At 37.2% G+C, this 21,618-nt stretch overlaps 1 protein-coding gene across 5 annotated transcripts in view; it reads right to left on the bottom strand.

Annotated features, from left to right (window-relative positions):
• The window catches only part of LOC139965800 (synaptotagmin-1-like), a 56,271-nt gene that overhangs the window by 26,282 nt on the left and 8,371 nt on the right, over window positions 1-21,618 (bottom strand). For 3 of the 5 annotated variants that reach the window (XM_071968515.1, XM_071968545.1, XM_071968525.1), the window contains exon 2: window positions 5,034-5,289. In XM_071968515.1, coding sequence (XP_071824616.1) covers window positions 5,034-5,250 — 217 coding nt within the window. In that variant the 5' untranslated portion in view covers window positions 5,251-5,289. Of the gene's footprint in view, window positions 1-2,052; window positions 2,542-5,033; window positions 5,290-5,905; window positions 6,028-21,618 lie in introns of those variants that run through there. The other 2 variants (XM_071968536.1, XM_071968554.1) reach the window with 2 other exon arrangements.

The raw sequence follows: 21,618 nt of genomic DNA, 5'->3' as shown, positions 1-21,618 counted from the left end.
AAGAAAAACTTTTCCTCATATACTTCTTCTCATCAATATAGGAAGCGTGTCGTTATGGCATTTTGAATAGATAAATATTATTGTCAAAGCTGGCAGCTGTCACCTAATTATTAACGAATCCATAATTTTTTTCTTTCAAATTTAATTATTCATTTATTTAAACCAAAAACAAAACATGGCGTTTAATATAATTGATTATGAAAATGTAATCGTATCATGGTTTGCCAGGTCACACAAACATTGTGTTGTCAAATATTTTAAATCTTAATTACAAATTAGGCACATGTCAAACATTTATGCTTGGTTTCGCACTGGTACATAAATTGCAATCTCCATGAGTTCTGTGAATTAACAGCAAAAAGTCAAGAAGCCTTAATTTATTCATTTGTTTTTTTTTTGGGGGGGAGGGGGGGAGGGGGGAGGGGGAGGGGGAGGGGGAAATGTCCCTTAAATACCAATTCTTGGTGCATTCATTAACTTCCTGTTACTAATTTTGAATCTGAACGTGGTTCTTCAGAATGGTAATTCTGAAGGAAGAGAAACTGCATGGACGATGACCCCGCAGAAGTGACCCAACCCAAGAGTTGAAATGCTACCAATTTTTGACAAGTCTTAATTGGTATAGATGGGAAAGTGAATGATTTTGAATGGAGACTGGTATTTAAGCCAGGAGTGAAGTAAAAGGTTCAATATTTCTTAACCTAAAATTAAAACTTACACACTGTATTTACGCAATTAAGCCTAGATGGAAATCATGTTGAAATCAAATCAGTTCTTCTATTAAATTTGACTGACAATTTTACTAAACCTACAAAGCCTTTTTTTTTGTTCAAAATTTGATCCCAATTTCTTCTCACTAATATACCCTCCTCTTTTTCTCAGCAAAGGTTAATGAGTATTTAATAAATTCAATTCCATCCTCCTTATTACATGTATGGCCCAGGCTCTTCTTGTAATTAGCCTAAATCACATTCAAATGCAAAATTGGAAAATTTCCCAAATTTTTCAGAATTTAGAGTCTCTTTTAGGAAATTATACAAGTATTATATATAATTTGAAAGGTGTACAAGAAATCATATGTGTGTGATCGATGCTAGTATGAGAGCTGTAGACTAGGCCACAGAATTTAGTCAGAAGTAAGTCAGAATCGAGTCAATTAAGGATAACATACAACTACATACTGTATAATATACTGTTAAATATATTATTATATGTTATTACAAAAATTAATAAAGCGCTCTCTTATAGAAAACCACATAGTATCCTGTGATACTATACAATTTAACACTACAAATCTAGCAATCGAAAAGTTTAAAGCCACTTTTTTCACAATACGTTAATGTATTCAATTTGATCCCCAATGTTGCATCCTTAGGCAGCTTTGCAAAAGGGTATTTTAACACATGTATCTAAAAAGCAAAATTTACACCAATATTTTAGTCACCTTTCATTGCTCTCCGAGTTAGAAAATTTCATTTGTCTAGTCAAGCTGACCAACTGCGTGTGCTAATTATATTAGTGTCAAACAGAAAGAAACAAATTCTCAAAAAAACCAACTCAGAAATGCTGCTTTACAGAAGACCTCAATCTAATAAACCTATACCTACAAGTCATGTCAAAAGTCAACTTAATTTCCAAAGTCAAATGAATCCAACTATCTTGTCAAGTGTCCCCCCCCCCTCCCCAACCCCCAAATAGAGACTTGAGTCAATGACTCAATCAAAACTAAGTCAGAGAAGATTAATATTGGCAATGCCTTGACTCATCCTGAAAATGAAATAACTCGTTCATATACAACTCTGCCACTACACCTACAACAAACCTTCACCTACCTACACCTACAAAACCTACACCTATAGGTTTTATGTTTCCTGTATTACTTGAAATGGCCATTTCATTTAAATTTATTCAGATTCACCAAAATGCCAAGAACTATCATGTGATAAGAAAAATAAAGCTACAAACTGTCTATCAAACTAGAACATAAGGCCTATGAAAAAAAACCAAACTGAAAGAAAAATAATTCCCGGACGTAAAAATTTCAATATTCACCTGAAAATCCGGCCACTTCGAAAACAACCGACATCTTTATTTTGGCGTTATTATATCCACACTGGCGTAAATTATGTCCATTAAATCAACTAAATGCCTCATAGAAACTATAATACCGCTATACCATATTGCAATACTAGGCTTTAATAATTATGAGCTATTATCAGCTTCTCCTTCGTGACCAAGAAACTGTGACTAAAATTCGAGCCCAGCGATATTATTTCTCCCTAGGTATATATCATACCGCGAGACCGCCCTATTGAGTCACGGTCTGTAGTTTAGCAGACGACCAACCAACTGTGCAAAAAAGACGAGAATTATATTCTGTTTGGCTTAAAACATCTGCTAACTCTGTAACAGCTGTGGATGTGCCTAGTGACAGTTCGATGTGCATACGTACAGCACAGTGTGCAGAATGTAGTCCAAACGTTCTCTTTGACTTTCTCAATTCTGTGGCCTCGTGTTTTTTAGCTTTCCCATGCTATTGATCACAGGCCTGATTTCTGTAGACCTTTGTAATTATATAAAAACAAATTCAAAAAAGTATATATATAAGTATATATATTTTGAAATTCATTCGAGTAGTGTTTACATTTAACCTTCAAAGGGTACAAAGTATTGTTGACTCATTATCTTTTTTTGATCTGTTTTTTCTAGGATGTCGGTTTAGCTTCTAGTCATTGATATCTTTTGACATTTACTAAATAATGACAGAGGTGGACTAAAAACCGTAATCTAATATGAAATGTGCTGTGTGGGTGTGTATTATGGCCAGTAAGTGGTCAGTTGGTCAGCGAGAATTGATGCTATATTTATACCAAGTGCCGGATTAAGACACTCTGGGCTCCATAAGCAAATGTAATCAATAAAATGAAACCTGTTAAACATTGTAGCACATGTGGCTTAACTACGGCAGATTTAAGCTTGTTCAAGTCTTTAGTGTTTTGCGGCAGGGGAGGGGCGAGGAAGGGGAAAGGGATGGGAGAGACAGGGGAAAGGGAGGGGAGAGACAAGGGAATTTGGTACAAGAAAGGGAAGAGGGTGGAAAGAGGGAGAAATGTGGTATGATAGAAGGGGGTAACAGGAAGGGGATGGGGGTGGAAGAAGGGAGAAATAATTGGACAAAGAGAGAGAAAAGAGGGTTGAAAGAGGGAGAAATGTGGTATGATAGAGGGAGGAAACAGGAAGGGGATGGGGGTGGAAGAAGGGAGAAGTAAGGGACGAAGAGGGAGATAAGAGGGTGGAAAGAGGGAGAAATGTGGTATGAAAGAGGGAGAAATGTGGTATGAAAGAGGAAGGCAACAGGATGGGGACAGGGGTGGAAAGAGGGTGGAAAGAGGGAGACTGAAGGGTAGAAGAGGGAGAAAGAGTGGTGGAAGGAGTGAGGGAAGAGGGAGGTATGTTGGAAGAAAGAGGGGGGAGGGAGAGGGAAGAGGGAGAGAGAAGGAAGGTAAGAAAAAGGTAGGGAGAGGAGATGGAAGGAGAGAAGATGATGAAGGGACAGATGCAGGTCATGGCTGTTATGATATTTCATGTGTTTCCTGCATTTTTCCAATCAGCTATAATCAATAACACTGCACTTAAATCACAACGTATCAATAGTAGTTTAATGTATTTAACTGGTACTATTTACCCAGTGTACACGGTGACATCTGATTATACACACAGACTTTTAGTTGGAACTTACAAGGAATCAAATATTTGCCTGGCAAACAATACAGGCAACCTCCTTCACATATATCCTTACTTTTGCAAAGACATTCCCCTCCAACCCGCTAGCTCTTCATTCTCACAACCTTTTCAACCTTAAATAATCATACTCAAGATGATATAATTGCGCCCCAGTCAGTGGCAGAGCTAGGGGTATTGGTCAGGGGGGGTCGAGATTGGTCTGTAGGGGTGCTTTCGACACTATCTAAGCGGGGCGCCTAGACAGGTTGGCACAGAGTGTACGAAATTTTTTTGAGTAAATATACTCCCTAGATTCGCCGGAAATTACCCTTTCCGGGCCTTGCTAATTTGCAGATAAACGAAGAATAAATAGGTGTCATAGCCATCAAAATGTGACAAATGTCAATAGGTATTTGAGAGCGCAATAAAAATGTCAATAATCGCAAATAAGTAAAAGTGGTAAAAAGCTGAAAAGGGCGCCATCAGTCCATTTGAGTCTGTCAGGGGGGGCATCAGCCCCCCCCCCCTGACTGTATGGACGCTCCGCCACTGGCCCCAGTATCTGTCATAACAGATGCTCATGGCATATTGAAAACAACAGTGAGAAAGTGCAAAGCGAGAAGACAGATCTAAAAAGAATAAGATAACCAAAGGTTAAAGTTAATTTAAAGTTGTTGAGTTCTAGCAACAGATGAGTTTTCAGAGTAGATTTGAGGGACAGAAGAGAGAGACAGAGAGAGCTTGATGAATTCGAGTAATTAGATCCAAATAAGCAAAACAGCAATTTCCGTGAGATCCCGTCAGTAGGAGGGTATGGTGCAAAACGGTTAGCTTAACAAATGTAGTTCTGATATACAGTTCACTCTCCCAATTTCAACACCTACCTGAGACATGTCAGGAGTCATTTTAAATTTCCAGAACTGCCTTTGTGCGTTTATGATGGTGATCAGCATCGCTTTATGTTACTTAATTGGTAATTAATTGGATTACCCATCACCCCTACCCATCACCCCTACATATCTTCCCCTACCTATCACCCTACCAATTACCCAATGATCCCCTACCCATGACCCACTACCCATGACCCCCAACCCATCACTCCCTGCCACCACCCCTACCCACCACCACTACCCACCACACCCCCTACCCATCACCCCTACACCAATCCCTCCCACTCCAGTCCCCACCTCTCCCACTCCCTTCCTCAACCCCTCCCAACCCACTCTCCCACCTCCACCCTCCCAACCCACTACCCACCCCTCCCACCCGTTCACCTCATGATGCTTCCTGTATCATACATGGTCACTTACAATTGCTGAGCTGTTCCACTGCATTATCCTTCATATTATTCATGGCATTGGACATGTCCTCCGCTATACCGTTCCCCTCTGGGGCTGGAGACACCCCGTCTGCTGCTGCCTCCACTGCCCCTTCTTCCCTCGGGATGACTTCATTGTCCCCTCCAGCGGTCTCTTCATCAAGGAGTCTCCTCAGCATGGAGTGGCCTTCAGGCATTACGACTGGCATCCTCTACCGCCTGGGCCTGGTGATCTTACCACGAGGAAACTGCATATTTAGAGAGAGTTTCAAGATTGAAATTAACATATTTTTTTTTTATAGAAAATTTTATGTAATTAAGATACAGTAAATTTACTACATGATCAATTCCATGTCAATAAGCTCGGACTTAAAAAGTAAATTGAAATTCCATGATAAATACACCAACCATGTGAATCGCCGTGTAAATGACTCATACAGCTCTTAAACCACTATCTCTGCAGCCCGGTGGTGACAGTTTTGCTGGACTGTTCCATTTTGGAGTAGGTATCCAAACTACAATGCATGAAACATTACATTTTATTCTTGAATTAAACTGAAATAGACAAGTAATAAAAAATAAAAAAAAAGAGTGTAAGGATTTAAGACACTAATAATACTGCTTAGCTTTGCACAGACTTTATACGCACTCGCTATTACTTTATAGTATAACGTACTGTCATTGTACTTAAAGAAACTTTAGCTGAAATCAGAGAGCTATGGCCCAAGAAAACTTTCTGAACAAGTCTATTTTGTGTATGATTCACAAGAAAAATGTGACTCTTTTACTCAAAATGTAACATATGATGACCAAAATCATTTTAGTTCAAATGCAAAGAAATAGTCTCCAAATGGACAAACTTACACAGAATGCCTAAGATGACAAATCTGATATTTTCCTTACAACAAGATTTTCATTTGGTTGGCTGTCGGGTCCAAGTGCAAGCATTGAAGAATAAATAAAAGAAGAGGGCCTGACGTTTCGATCCTAGCAGGATCTTCTTCAGAGGCTGAATGACAAGTTACAGAAGGGACAAATACACGCACAAAATACAGACAGGTTAATGAGCAGGGTGAACACAAAAGAGAACAATGTACAGTAAGAGGATTAGTAGACAAGGGATGGAGAGAAGAAAGAAATCAACAACAGAAAGAGGAGAGGTAGGAGATAATCTGTAGAGGGACAAAGAGAGGATTAAAGAAAGAGAGGGTAGGGAGTAAACTAGAGAAGGACAAAGACAGAAAAGTGTGGAGAAAATCTAGGGTCCTGCTTGGATCGAACGTCAGGCCCTCTTTTACTTTTACACATTCTCTGACACAGACTGTTTAGTGGATTTGGCAGTTTGCTAACAGTTTATGTTTTATTTTGATTTTTATCAGGAAATTTCCTTGTATATAATACATTTACTTTGTTTCGAGCCTTAATGAATCATTTAACAAATAACCTTGGGATCTCTTTCTCATACCAGGCTGAATGAAGCACAAAGAAAAAAAACAATGTGACAAATCTTTGCGATTCTTCGTGTCGTGGAAACAACTCGTTAACGAAGATTTAATTGTCGTTCACTAACATCGACGTCAAACAATTTCGAATAAAGCAATATGAGTTTTGTATTAACGATTTCAGATGGGAAGCACTGTGAGTTAATTAATTCTCTTGAGAAAGGTGGTCACGAGATCGTTTATTCATAGCATTCAAAAAGTCAATGGGTGTACTTCAAAGAAAATACTGGTCCAAGGTTGTATTTACTTCAAGATTAACCTAATGTAGACCTTCATGGCTGTAAATGTGTGTAACCAATAATAACTAGATTTGATGAAGTTAGGAGAGCTTGTGAGAACTGATAAAGAGGAAAGACAAAAGATATTGGTGCTGGGGAATTAATGATTGGTGGCATAATTGTAATTAGTCAACCCATTCAAGCATACAACATTATCACCTTGATTGTGAGAATTTATTCACGCAAACATGTAACTTTCTCTCATGAAAAGATTTTTTAAAAATAATAAAAATTGGTAGCCATTTTTGCATGCAAAAATATGCTAATAGTTTGTTTATATTACTTTTCTAAGGGCTGATATCCAAAAAGTCCTTTATTCAAAGACATGGGGTGGGAATGATGGTGGGAAGGGGGTAGGAACTGTCAAATTAAACAATCACTGTACATTGTTCAAAGAGGAATATGTTGTGAGGATGGCGATAAAGGGGCCATGAAACTTTGAAATAGGTGACCAGGCTAGCATATTTAGGCATAAATTTGGATGACTTTTTTTCTTCTTTTTTTTAAATTGATTCCAGAGAATTTTAATAAAAAACAAGGAATTAATATTGGCAATGGGTTGCCATGTACGGTAATTGAAGTTGTGGTAAAGGCGAATTATCATTCAAACAAAGATCAACTATATTGACATGTTTTGCTGGCACTATCAATCAAACATTTTTACTTGACTGTCATTTTTTTTATCTAAATTTGCATACTGTAGCTGCAAATAATTTGGAGAGCTTTAAACCTCTTCCATGACATTTTCAGAATTTTTTTTCCCCACAATTTTATTGCTAAAATTGTCAGAGCTTTACATACTGAAACAGCTTCAAATACATAAAATCCATGAGGCTTTACAGGGCTCCAACACGACACCCTTTCTTAATTCTGACAGGGTGTAATGATGCAAGCTTTTTAGTATCATTGCAGTCACAGCATGACTGACTGTAACAGGCTTCCCTCACAAATCGAATGACTATTAAAAGGCTTCAATCATCAAAATCTAATCAACATGAGGATCAAACTAGTAAACATCATCAGTGTATAAATGTAGTTTTTGCAACCTGTATTTAACTTGATCAAAATCTATACTTTCAGACTATTTTTTGTATCATTTAAAACTTCTTTACATAATATGGTCCAATGACTCTCTTAATTTGTCACTGAACTCTTACTTAGTAACATTATCCTTTTTAAATAATTAATCTGAGGTTCCTTGGTCCATTCGAGGAGAATTTTAATTCCGAGAACTATAACCTTAAATTCTCGAGCCACTGAGCGAAAAAGCTATTTATAGACTAACAGCATTAACCATTGATAATGCCCAGCGGTTTATTAATCCGCCCATATGCAGTAAACTCCAACATATTACACACCTAGGCTTTTAATCAAATTGGATTTTGTTAATAGGGGGCCGATAAATTGGCTGAATTATTTCCTTGAGAGCTGTAAGATTAGCTGCGGTTGGCCAACGTTTTCTTCCAAAAGTAGCGTGATAAGGGATATGCACTGAGTAGTAAACACACACACACTGGAGTAGGAATACCGAAATTGTTTGCGACAAATGTTAATTTATGGGCTGTTATGACAAGACTTGAAACCTTTTGGAACTATACTAAAGATTAACAGGTTTTCAATTTGTTTATATTTGCGTGGATTTGTTCTGTCTTTGTGTTTTTGCTGGGTTTGTATTGTTGGGGGTGGGGGTGGGTGGGGCTGGGGGTATTTTTATTGTTTATAATGCATACTCTCCTGTCAACGTACAAGTTTAATTATTGACATTAGAAATTGTTTCAGTATAGAGGAAGAAAAGCAAATTGTAATCTAAAGTTATTAGTTAATGAAAACAAGGTAGATACTGTGTATATGTGGGTTAAAATGTTATTTTTTGACACAAACGATAGAACAATAGATAGAACGATAGATCGATAGATTGCTAGATTGATAGATAGATAGATACATGGATAGATTGATAGATAGATAGAATAGTCAGGGATGGGGGAGGGGAGGGGGGTTTGTCTGCTCCAGTCCGGGTGAATCACATGTCAAGCACTGAAAATGTGTACGATAGAAACTATAAAGGGAAACTTAAGACTCAGGAAAAAAATACTCAAATCGAAAGGCATTTACCATAGGTTGCAAGTAACTATAGAAATAGCACAAACAGCCAAAGGAGGATGACTCGCTGCTATAGACACTGAAAAATGTGACATCAGGCGATTAGGAAGTTGAACATTAACTGACGTAACAAGCAAATACAGTACTGCATATTAAAAAAAAAAGGGGGAGGATTATAGCAATGGTCACCAGCCAGTATGTACTCAAAAATGCTAGAAAAGCAATTTATGGTCACTTAATTATTTTCACACTTCAACATATTTTGTGCCCCTCCTCCATACCTTCTCTTTCCTCCCCACCCCTCCCCACCCCCCCCCCCTTATATGAAAAGCTTCTAAGATACTAGACAAATTTACCTGAGGCCATAGTGATATTGTATACATCTAAACTCCTAACAAACTCCATCAATGATGATGATGGTGCATGCATCTTTTCCTTACATCCCATTTCTCTTTTGTCATTAACCGTTATTGATTTTTTCACCCCCTCTCTCTTTCTTTCTCTCCTCCAACACCGAGTGCCTGCAGATCGTTACCGCGCATACATTGTTCCTATATATTAGATATCTATTTCTGTATGCATTCCCCTACTATACAGAGTGCACAAGGTTGCAGCAAAGAGTTGACTAACTAGAAAGAAAAAAAAAATCAATACACTTTGGTTTGCTGTTTAAGCAATATTCGTTTTCATTGCGGGTTGCAATCCCAAGATGCCACATATTTTTTCCCGGGTAAAGCTATACAGAGATCCGATCAACTCCCTTATCGCAAGGCCTGGCAGATGAGAGTTTGCTTAATATGTTAATGGAGGACACACCAGTATAATTGTGTTTGTGTATGAATACAAACGGTATACACTGATGCATATACTGGCATATAGGTATATATAGGCATAAGGTTGCATGCAGGTTCACAAGCTCCAACGAGTTGGTAGATTATAACGGGATTTGAAGGTTATAGATATATATAATAAGTGTTCCTTTCTTCCAAGATGTTTGATATTTAGATGATCAACTGTATGAAAGGAAAAGTCGAATAACAACATATATACTCAATGATGTACTGTAGGTGTTAATACGTAAAGACCTAGGTAAAGATGAACAATTACATGCCATCACTGGCAAACTAATACTTCATGCGTTTTGATAAAAATTTATCATCAAGCCACACCCAACACACTCTCAGAGAGAGAGAGGTGGAGAGAGAGGGAGGCTAGTTACAAGTTTTCCATATGAAGTGCACATAGGCGTAGGAGGCGGGGGGGGGGGGGGCTGCGGCCCCCCAAACCAAATATTTTTTTGATAATTGGGGAACTATGCTGAGAATTTTTCGGGCACCTACTGAAAGAAAAATAAATTGCAATGTGTTTTTCAATGGATAAACTGACATTAATGTCATCATTATTATTGTAACGACTTCCCCAAAAATGATAACCAATATGGAAGGGTAATAACACTGCAAATGATGTAACTGGCATGCGATGTAATAACTGATGCATGCCTATGCGATATGTACATTAACAAGTTGAAAAATTTTGGTTATATTTTTCGGGCAAGTCGCTTCAGCCCACCTCCCCCCCAATCAAATTGAGCTCCTACGCCTATGGAAGTGCAATCCGTAGCAGAGTTTTGTAGATGTATACAGTAACAGGGATGTACTCAGGGATATTTTAGAGCCGGGCAGATATGTGCAGTAGTGTGATCCAAGTCCTGGGGGAGGGATCTCAGGGGTGGGGTGCCCCCTCCCCTTTGCAATTTTTGCAAATGAAGTATGCTTAGATTGCAAATGGTGTTAGCTTTGTCCTATTCTGGCGCTACTTCTGTGCTACTTCTGTGACAAGTATTCACCCATATTTTGGTAAGTTTTGATGATTCATTATTTTGAAATTGTAATGATGAAAATCTTATTTCCCATCAAAAATTCGGATATGCAGTATATATATATCACTTAAAACAATATATCAGGTGTTAAATTTGATTCCCAGTCTTGACACCTCGTGAAATCGTCTGTAATAGGATATTGAGACCATATTAATTTGAAGATTCAGATTGTACAGTAAGTCAATAGGGATATTATATGGCGTATGCTACCTGCATAATTTGTGATAGAGTTGTTAATTCGTTAATGAAATCCTGTTCAGAGTAGATTTGAATCCAGTATTTGAAACACGATCATAACCATCACCATGTCAATATTGTTGACCTTAACTTAAGAGGACTATACTAGTGGTAACAATAATCCGCACAGAATGGTAGACCATAATCAACTATAGTTTAAAGGGAATGGCATGTAGCTCACAAGGTCGAAACTGCTTGAAGGAGCTTGCACTGTTAATGCAAGGAACATGCTTGCACTGTTAACAGAAGTAACGAGCTTGCATTTCCATGGGCAAGCTTGTGAAATCGTCTTCAAAAGGACATTGAGACCACATTAATTTGGAAGATTTAGTTTGTATGTCAATCATAGGGATATTATATGGAGTATGCTACCTGCATGATTCGTTACAGAGTTGTTAATTCTTTAGCAGCTTGCACAGTCACATAAAGCAATGCACGCATGCTCAATTTTCTACTGCAAGCAAACATCAAGCTCACAAGCTTCAGAGGCTTATGGATCATGCAACTTTGGCAAGTGTATTTTGGAAAGCTTTTGCAAGCCTTAATTTGATTTTGGTAAGCTTGCGCAAAGCTCTATTTTAATTAATTATGTATGAATACTGTATTGGGAAAAGAGTCACTTACAGCTCCTCTTGTGCCTTATTTTCGACAGTTACCATTCACAGTGTGACATAAAACAGACACAATCAATGCATTTTTGTTGTCACCGAGTTCAAAAGTCAAAGCCCAGAAATTAGAGGTGTTGATGTAAAAAGAATTTACTACTGTGTAATGGGATTTACAAGAAGCAATAACACTTTTAGTAGGTGAAATGTTTCAGGAAAAGACATTTTTAGGCTTCTGTATCCCCTTTGATCGAAAATTATTATTCGAGTAACAGATTCCTGGTAGCAGTCAAATCCCTTTTATGTAGTTCTTCTCTTTGTGGCAGTGAACATAACTACTGTTGCCTTGAAGGGCCATGCATGATATTGCATCTACTAGATTTATAGAACACAGGGAAAAAGTTTTTATCTCTCCCAAGTTGTAGCAACTTTGAAATTAGCAACAAGATAAGAGTCCTCTATTTGTGTCCTTTTACTAGTTAGGCACTTTAAATACCATATCCTGGTATCTTGAGAAAAGTCGTAACCATTTTTTTTTTCTTTGCGTTTGAATATTAAATTAAATGCAGCAAACGAAAGATTTGATGACGTTATTATTAATTAATGACGTTGTCCTGATAAACGTAACATCAATAACGTAACACAGCATCAAGCTTATATCTGTAATAATTAACGTTAAATTGACTGGGTCCAATAAAACGATATGAAATACTGTAATATTTCCTTCTTCTCTTCCTTCTGTTGTAAAAATATCAAAGTGTAACTACTAGTGTATAATGCAGAAAGAAATGGGCACATTCTGTTGAGGCTTTGTTTATAATTAAATATACAGTACTGATTTACAAGTCTAATTATCCTTTTCCAAACGTTTTTTTTTTTTCGATGGGAATAATTTACCTGGTACATCTCATAAGCAAAATGCATCTACCAGTACAAAATGGTCAAATTTGAAGGGAAAAGAGATGCAATGATAAATTTAATATACAATTTTTGTTCATAGAACCATGAAGCATTTTGAATAACTCAAGAAGAATCAACATTTATATAAACTTCCGACCTCCCATACAAAACGTGAACACAACACCATCCTCCCCAATTCGTCACATCGGGACTACCGTAGAGAGTACATTATAACTGTCTCTCGTCTTCCAATCTCTTTCATGTGAGAGCAATCAATATTTGTTTGAAGATGAACATCTGGCAGCTGGTTATATAGTATACCTTCTGCAATAGCAGCAGCATTAGGCTGGATAATGAATGTCAGAAGAGGGGAAAAAACAGGAGAAACAAAAAAAATGGAAGACTTTTGGCATAAGTTTGATCAACTTACACATAGCAGCTCACTCCCACAGCTAACAGTATATACTGTATGTTGTATGTATACAGATGCACTTATGTTGTAGACTACAGAATAGAGGTTGGCAATATACTGTACTGCTTTGTGTGAGATTTTGATAGAAAGTCTTGCGACGTGACTATATTCTGTACTTAGACTGAGATTTGTATTACGACCAAATTGCTATTGATCGATCTCGCCGCCTCTAAGACAATCTCTGGTGAGGTGGTTCTCAGAATTAAATAGCAATTTATTCATACCCAGTATATATAGATGTAAATAATGGTAAAGCAGCTGAGTTTAATTTGCTCTAGTGTGAAGAATGTCTAACAATGTACAGCAGGGTAAAATTGTTAAAGGATTTTTTCTGGTTATCCATCAGACAATTACCAGGCCTCACATTTTTGGTTGTCTGAACATTTGGTAAACTGCTTTGAGTTTATAGAATGCCTTACAATGTGACTGGATATATACCTTAACTGAGATTTGTATTAAAATCAAATTGTTATTGATCGATCCTGCCTCTCAGGCAATCTCTGGTAAGGTGTTTCTCAGAATTAAATAGCAGTTTATACATTTGCAGATAAACTTAGCAGCTGATTTCAACCTGCTAGAAATGTGGAGAAATGTCTTTCAATGTACAGCGGGGCAATTTTTTTTAAAGATTTTCTCGGGTTGTCCCTAAGACAATTTACTAGGCCTTACATTCTGGTTGTCCGAAAAAATGTAGCAAAATAAGAATGACCAACTGGTATGTCACTGTAGGATGATAATTTATAATGATAATAATTATTATTTTATATAGGGCATTATACCGGCGGTCTCAATGCGCTTTACAAGAAACAAAATGAGAATACAAATACAGCAAATAAGAACAAAACTTTAAGAAACAGAAAGGATCGGAAAAATTACACGGATGTTTACTCCACAGGAGAGATGTGTAGGTTGGTGAAAGTAACAATGATAGGCTAAATATAGTGTGGTAGCAATGTATCATTTTTACCTATTTTGGAGGATATTTAGTTACAATGCAATTTTAATTTGATGTAAACAACTATTGCACATAGTTGTCATCCACAAGACAACCTCCAAAGTTGACTTTGGTTATCTGAACAGAAACTTGATCCCTAACAACCATTTAAAATTTGCTCCGTACAGTAGTGCTGAATTACGAGTGACTACGTACAAGAAATATAAACTGTAATTGCACCTATCAGGATTTTGCATTGTGACAAGAAAGTTATCGATCGAGCTTGAGCAACGCCCAGACAGGTGTTTTCTCAAAATCAAATTAGTAATATATGCACAGTATACAGGCAGAAATCTTGATTGCAGATTTGAGTATGGATCAAGAATCTCTTATAATATTTACAGTATTTACTGTGTTACGAGTGAATACAACTTTATTGCACCTTAACCAAGATTTCTATTAACAAAAAGATGATTTATCGGTCAAGTTTTTTGGCAACCTCTGGTAAGATGTTTCTCATATTTTAATAGGAACATATGTATAATGTTTAACACATAAAACTTGCACTGTACATTAAGTGAGAAAGAAATCACAATTTCATGTACGACCTGTTTAGACTGATCATCAAATTTAAGAAATGGATGATCCTTTTTGATATTTCAAACTGCTGATTGACAGGTTTTGAAACTCAGTTGGTTAATATTGTTTGTTTTTTATTTATTCTCTATCATGGGCTCATTTATGTAACTACGAACAATAGAAGATGATAGCCTGATACATACATATGTTTATCTCACATGAAAGTGAGAAAACGGCTGTTCAAATTTATTAGTAAACGCTGTCAAGCGTAATATGCAATATTTCTGTACACCTAGAACACAAACCAAGAGTTCAAAAAATTGACCTCTTAAATCCAAAATCTTTCAAATTTCTTACGTTCCCTGTAATATGTCATATCCCCAATTGCGAATAACGATCAACCTATTTTTTGTCATCTAAAATCAGCTCCGCAACGTTACTATTATCACATCGATTCATGTCGAAAGTTGTAAATTTGATTGTTAGAAGTTTTAAGGAACAGTAAATTAACGTAGCCTAGAGCCAAATTTTGTTGGCGTCTACACCAACAGTACTGTTAGGCTATAGCAGATGACATATACGGCATAATTTGTAGTAAATTAAATAAAAATAATAATCAGTAGTTATTTTTTTACGACGCGTAAGCGACCACAAATGTGAGAATAAGCCGCAAGGGCTTATGGATTACAACTGACACATTGGGTGGCCGACTTCCAATTCAACATTTTAACTCAATTTGGGCATCTTTTCAATTTAAAAAAATCTTTTCAGATGGGAAAAACGTAGATTGCCCTTGGATGAAAAACCCAAATTTACTGACTCAGCCGGGTATCGAACCTGGTACCACCCGGTTGCTAAGCCTCATTGCTTCAAATGCCACCGCCTTTATCCACTTCGCCATAGCACCGGTTACAAATACTGTACATAGGCAACTGAGGGTACAGTTCGCTATATTGAGGGCTAATTAGCAGTGAAACAAAGAACGGTGTCCCAGGCAGCAAAAGACTCGATTTGATAAAAAAATCTCGTACTGTGAGTGAGATATTAAATTCCCATTCAAAAATTATCCCAGGGTTAATGAAATATTACAAAAGTTTGTATGCAACAATATTCCCTTCATGTCCCTTGTAAAGTACAATAATTAACAACACAGCCTCTTAAAACACAGGATAAGGTTGAGTGAGTATTGAAAGGTTCGGTGGCAAAATAAAGCAATGAAGTAAACGTGTGGGAGGGTGTCGGTGGAGCCGTTGCTAGGCAGCAGAAGGATTTGACACTTTTGGGGCGATTTCTTGGATTTCCAGCCATTCAAACGGCCTTTACCCCAACTGAGTTTCACATTTTCACTTGTCAAACAAATCGTATTAAATAATTAATACTACAAGAGGATAAACACCAGAATTTTCCATACTGATCAGCAAAATGTTTTATCCATTTATTGATTGTTCGTGCGTTATCAATTTCTTTTAGACATAATCATTAATGTTTTATAGCTAGGTAGGTTACATTATTTGCTAACCTCAAAATTCAGGCTATTTACTGGTTAATTGTAAGCAGATTTTGCCTGTTTGACAGAATTTTGAAGGGGAAAAAAAAAGAGCACTGGCAATTTTCTGTCCATAGTCAAAAATAACTTTAACAGATGGTAATTCGGTCAACAATCGTCAGTAAATAAAATGGGTATGATTCTTGTACCTAAAATAATTAAGCTAATTAACCCCAGGTATTACTATTCATTTTATCTGCAAATATTATTGAGCTGCCTTCAAAAGCTTAAAGTGGAATAACTTATGTGTGTTGTAATTCCATCACGAAAAATGACTCAGAGAAACTTGAGTTTATAGCCAGTATATTTTTGAAGCAATGGCATTTGTTTTTAAAAAGTGGCTAGAATTGTGACTTTTTAGGCTTGATTGAACAATGCTAATATAGCTATATAGTTACTTCAGTACTGAATATTTTGCTGAAATTTCCTGAAGAAAGTCACTTCTGAATGGAAGAATTGGAAGGAATGTGGGATGTGAGATTGGAGGTAAACGTTGCTAACATGTCACCAATTTAGTATGTTACCATTGATACAGTAGATAGGCAGAGTGCATCTAGACCGGAGACAGGTAAGAGATCGGTGAAGTAAACTGACAATTTGACATTTGAAGTAAATATATTCTAAGCTTTGCAGACAGATGTAACCAACAGCATTGGGTTTTACTAATGTAGGAAAGCTGGTTATATACTGTACAAAAATAAAATACAGCCTGTTTGTATATTTACGGGCATTCCGCTCTGATAGTTTCACCCAAGGATACGCCAGATAATTGGTTACCATTCAATGAACATGCAGATCAACAGAGAGCCATAGTAACGAAATATTTTACATATTTTACTGCGGCATGCACGGATTGCGATGAGTGACTTTGAAAACCCGAGCCTGCAATTATAGGCCTTAAAACAAAAGAACCCCAGTGCCTTGTATTTCGAATGCATAAACTTTTAACCTTGGAGAACCCACTAGGAAATAAATAAAACAGGCAAGCAAGTTCCTTTTTTGAATCACAAACTTTCAACCTTCATTTTAACACTATGAGAAATAAATTACATCTAATGGCTGATTTTGTTGACATTGCTAACATGGAGAATTCGAGCAACTGTAAAAATCATTTCTGTAATCTGATATCCCGATCAGATTTGACAATATGCAGAGAAATATTTCTCAGCTTCCAGGAAGAGTTGGGGGAGGACGGACGATCAGTTTTAATGATGTTTCTTGCCTTTTCCAATAAGTACAATCAAGATATGATATATAGTAATGGACTATTAAAGAAAGAGGTCAGTCTTGAAAATATTTTCTTCTCCATCATTCATAGGAGAACCCCCCTCTCATCGAAACCTCATCCTTATTCTCCAACACTGAGCTACAAACAAGTCACACACACACAAACAAAACTACAAGTATAATTTGAAATGTTGTTCCCCATAATCCTTTAACTCAGGGTTGTCCAACCTACGGCCCACGGGCCACAGTCCGGCCCGCCGCAGGGTTGCGTCCGGCCCGCCAGAGATGCTCTACGGTGCGAAATTTTAGTGAGCAGATTTATTGATAACAATTTGAAGCTATACAATCAATCATTCGAACCTTGTGGGTCCACAAAACTGCATACAGGTCAGTTTGTGTGACACTCTCTAAGCAGAGGGGAGGGGGGCGGCTGGACTTCATTCAACTGTTTTATCAGGAAGGAAAATAAATCAGTGCGCTCCGAGCGCAGTGCTCACATTTTGTTGCCTTGGGCTTCGGGCAAAAAATCGAAAAATCGAGCGTAGGGTTCATGTGGCCCCCTCCTTCATCATAATCATTCCATGTGGCCCTCCTCTGCAAAAGGTTGGACAACCCTGCTTTAACTCTATACCCCTACACTATGCCTATCTTCTTCCTTGGATAGCACAACACATCCCTTTCACCAAAATACAAACTGATAAAAAGGGACACATTAATAACATTGAAATTTACCACATGTGACAAGTGTTTTGTACCAGCATCTGTGAAATCTGGATTAACTCAAGTGCCATGACATACCAGGAATACCAGTACAAGTTTAATCTTAATCCCACTTAATCCCACTATAACCCAGAAGCTACAGACAGTAATTTGATAAGAAAAGTTGGCTCTAAGCTTCCATTACCTGTAGCTGATCAGTTTTGAGCATTCAATTACCACAGTTATTTTGAAAATTGCATTGGAATATTGGATGTATCCAATAATAAGTACATCTCCATGGACAAAGACCATACTTCCTACGCACATATATATCCTTCATAAACCAGAGCAATTCTTACGGATATTTCCTTGCGAGGGTGTGAAATAATTGGGGTAACATGGTTTTGAGAGAAGCTGATGAATGGACAACAATGGAAATGAGTGTTTGTGTACACTGTCAGTATTAACTTATATACTGTATGCAACTTCCAATATGGCCGCTACATACAACTTACATTGAAACATTCATGCACACAATAGTCATTAATGAACACAATGTTGTCAATTTATGAAATAATACTTAGGATATGAATTTTAATCTCGAGAATGAAGTGCATAATAGTCACTGTCAGTATTAATTTATATATTCAAATTCCAATAAGGCAGCTATATGTACAACTTACATTGAAACATTCATGCACACGATAGTCATTAACGAACACAATGGTATCAAGTTACGAATTAATACTTAAGATATGAATTTCAATCACGAGCATGAAGTGCATGTAGTCATTGTCAGTATTAAATTACTGTATATGCAACTTCCAATATGGCCGTTACGTACAACTTACATTGAAACATCCATGCACACAATAGTCATTAACGAACACAATGTTGTCAATTTATGAATTAAAGGTAGTCAGTATAGGCCCTAAATTATAGCACGCTTTAAATGCTAGATGTTTTGAAAAAGTACTTTCCTGGAGGTCTTTACTCTCGAAATTGTTCTCAGACATTAAGGCACACCCTAGTGAGGAAAATTTCCTTGAAGGTTGTAATAAAAACAGTTTAAGAATTTTGACCAAAGGTGACCATATTTGAATATCTAGCATATTGGGGCCAATACAGCATATCTTTAATACTTAGGATATGAATTTTTCAATCTCTCGCATGAAGTGCATCATAGTCATCATAGTGTACAGTACATTATGACACACTTGATCCTTTAAATTAGGAAGTCTGCAGAATTAGTGATTAACTGGATTTACAATTAAGTCATCTCTTGATCCCACTGATAAAAATTTTTGGGCTGTTCTATTCAATGACTGAGTGCTAGCTACAAGGAATGTTACAATCTCTTGATCTTACCATACTCAAGGAGGGATTGATGGATTAACTGCAGACCAATTTGGACCTTCCATTATTAGCTTAATGAGCTGCGTACTGATAAGGCATACATGTTCACTGTTTGCACACATGGATTAAGTAACGCCAGTCTCAAAATTAAATATTTGGCTGCAGTAATAATGTCAAGGCTAAGTTTATATCCAGTTGTCCAAGACAACCAAATTTCTGTTCAGACTAGCAAGATGTAAGGCCTGGTTTAAATATTAGAGGGAAAACCAGACAAAAACTCTTTAAATTTTTTACTATAATTATCACATATCAAGATTCATAAGATATGTGTATGAAACTGCTGGTCAAACAAAATCATTTGAAAAGTTGCACTGATAGGATATGTTGTCATGGTTACAAATCATATTGAGAAGCTACAGTATAGTACAGCGCATGAAATTAGGATGGAAGTGGTTGGTCCTTGCATAATTAACCACCATCATTATCGAGCTGTAACGTCACAATACATCTAACTCGTACAATTACAGCTCATGAGAAAAAACCTTTAACTGTATGTGTCATTGACAAAACAGTATTGTCAAATTGTCCACACAAATGACATTGACTAGGATAGCACACCGTGCATGCACAATTGGCAAAATAACACACACTCACACCCATACACATAGCATAACGTATGTGAATATATATAGTCACGGTTGAAAGTCAAATTTGGACATTTATATATGAAGCCATTAAGGAGTGGGTGTTTGACTGGTGGTGACTGGTCGCTGAGGGGTCGTACAGGGGTGTGAAGAAGGTCACCGACCAGTTCAATATGGACAATGGTCGAGAGACAGAGAAATTGCTGAGCTAATGAGCTAGGAGACAGACAACATGGAGGAAGCAACATTAATTGATGTATTAAAGTTAACATTTTAACAAATTAATGTGGTGTTGACATCCTACTGGGGTATACACCATGCAAGAATACATGAAAATGATTGCTATGAAATTGTTGGGGATGCAGGAAAAGGGACAGTATATTGTTAATTTCAAAATCATATTGGAGTTTCCATCGTTCTTCAAACTTTCTGAAGAGTACTTTTCATTTTGCCTGTAAGAAATTTCACTACTCACCCACAATGTCCAAACCTGGAAACAGAGGAGCCCAAGTAACTGCAACAAAGGCACTGTTCAGCTAGTTTGGATGGATTAAAGTTAAATCCAGTCTTCACTTTTTCCCTTTTTTACCAAGTAACCAAGCAATCTTCTTTAGATATCACAGTACATAGTTGTGCAGTGTTCAATACACTAGAATCTTTACTCAGTATAGCTAGAGACAAAAGAAATGTGAAAGCTTCCAAAATCCTTCCACATGATCCCCAAAGGATATCATTTTGGATAGGCTAGTGTTAGGGAACCTTGCCTTCTAAGTGTTTACACTGTCAATTGATACGATAGCCATCAAGACGAGCTCTACAAGAATGTGAGAATTGGAACTTAGAAAAAGGGAAACTCTCAGCTCTATAAGAATGCGAGAGTTGGAACTTGGAACAAGGGAAAATCTCAGCTCTACAAGAATGTCAGAAAATTTTGGAACTTGGAAAAAAGGGAAACTTAAAGTCCAAAAAATTCACCGGTTTGGTTATTTAGGATCAACAATACCAACTGTACCAGCGATCTATATTGATAATGATAAAATTGGTAACATGTTAGTGTTGCCTCCGCTACTTGCATATCCTGCTTCCAGGACACCGTACAATTTCAATATATGCCAAAGTTAAGACAATTCAGTTCTTGCCGATGGTACTGTACTTCTGGTACTGTAGTTCAAAGAGCAAACCATGGGTACTGTGATGTATACAATATACATAATATCTAGGGTCGATATTGAGGTTTCTGATAGCCTGATGCACCCCTGAAAATCAGTTCAGATGTCTACCAATGGTGAGGGAACGTGTCAAAAGAAAAGCTGCAGCAGCTGCAAATGCCCTGCAGCAAGGCTGAACCAATACCAAAGAATATAGATTATCTCGGCAGACAAGTAGTGCCTATATTGTAGGTAAATGCAGAGCACAAAGGAATTTGTCTTACACAGCCTGGCTGTGTTATGCTGCCACCCCCCACCAACCCCCCCCCTCAACACCACACTTTTGACACGGTGACTGATATTAGACTCGTCCGGTACTATCACATTCGCCTATATGAACCACTGTTGGGTGTGTACATTTACATTCAATGTGTTTTAGGTCATTGTATGAGACACATCATGGGCATGAAT

Source organism: Apostichopus japonicus, chromosome 1 (genome assembly GCF_037975245.1).
Source record: "Apostichopus japonicus isolate 1M-3 chromosome 1, ASM3797524v1, whole genome shotgun sequence".
NCBI classification, from domain to species: Eukaryota; Metazoa; Echinodermata; class Holothuroidea; order Aspidochirotida; family Stichopodidae; genus Apostichopus; species Apostichopus japonicus.
Note: the sequence above shows the minus strand (reverse complement) of the source record. Positions and strands in the feature narration are given on the sequence as shown.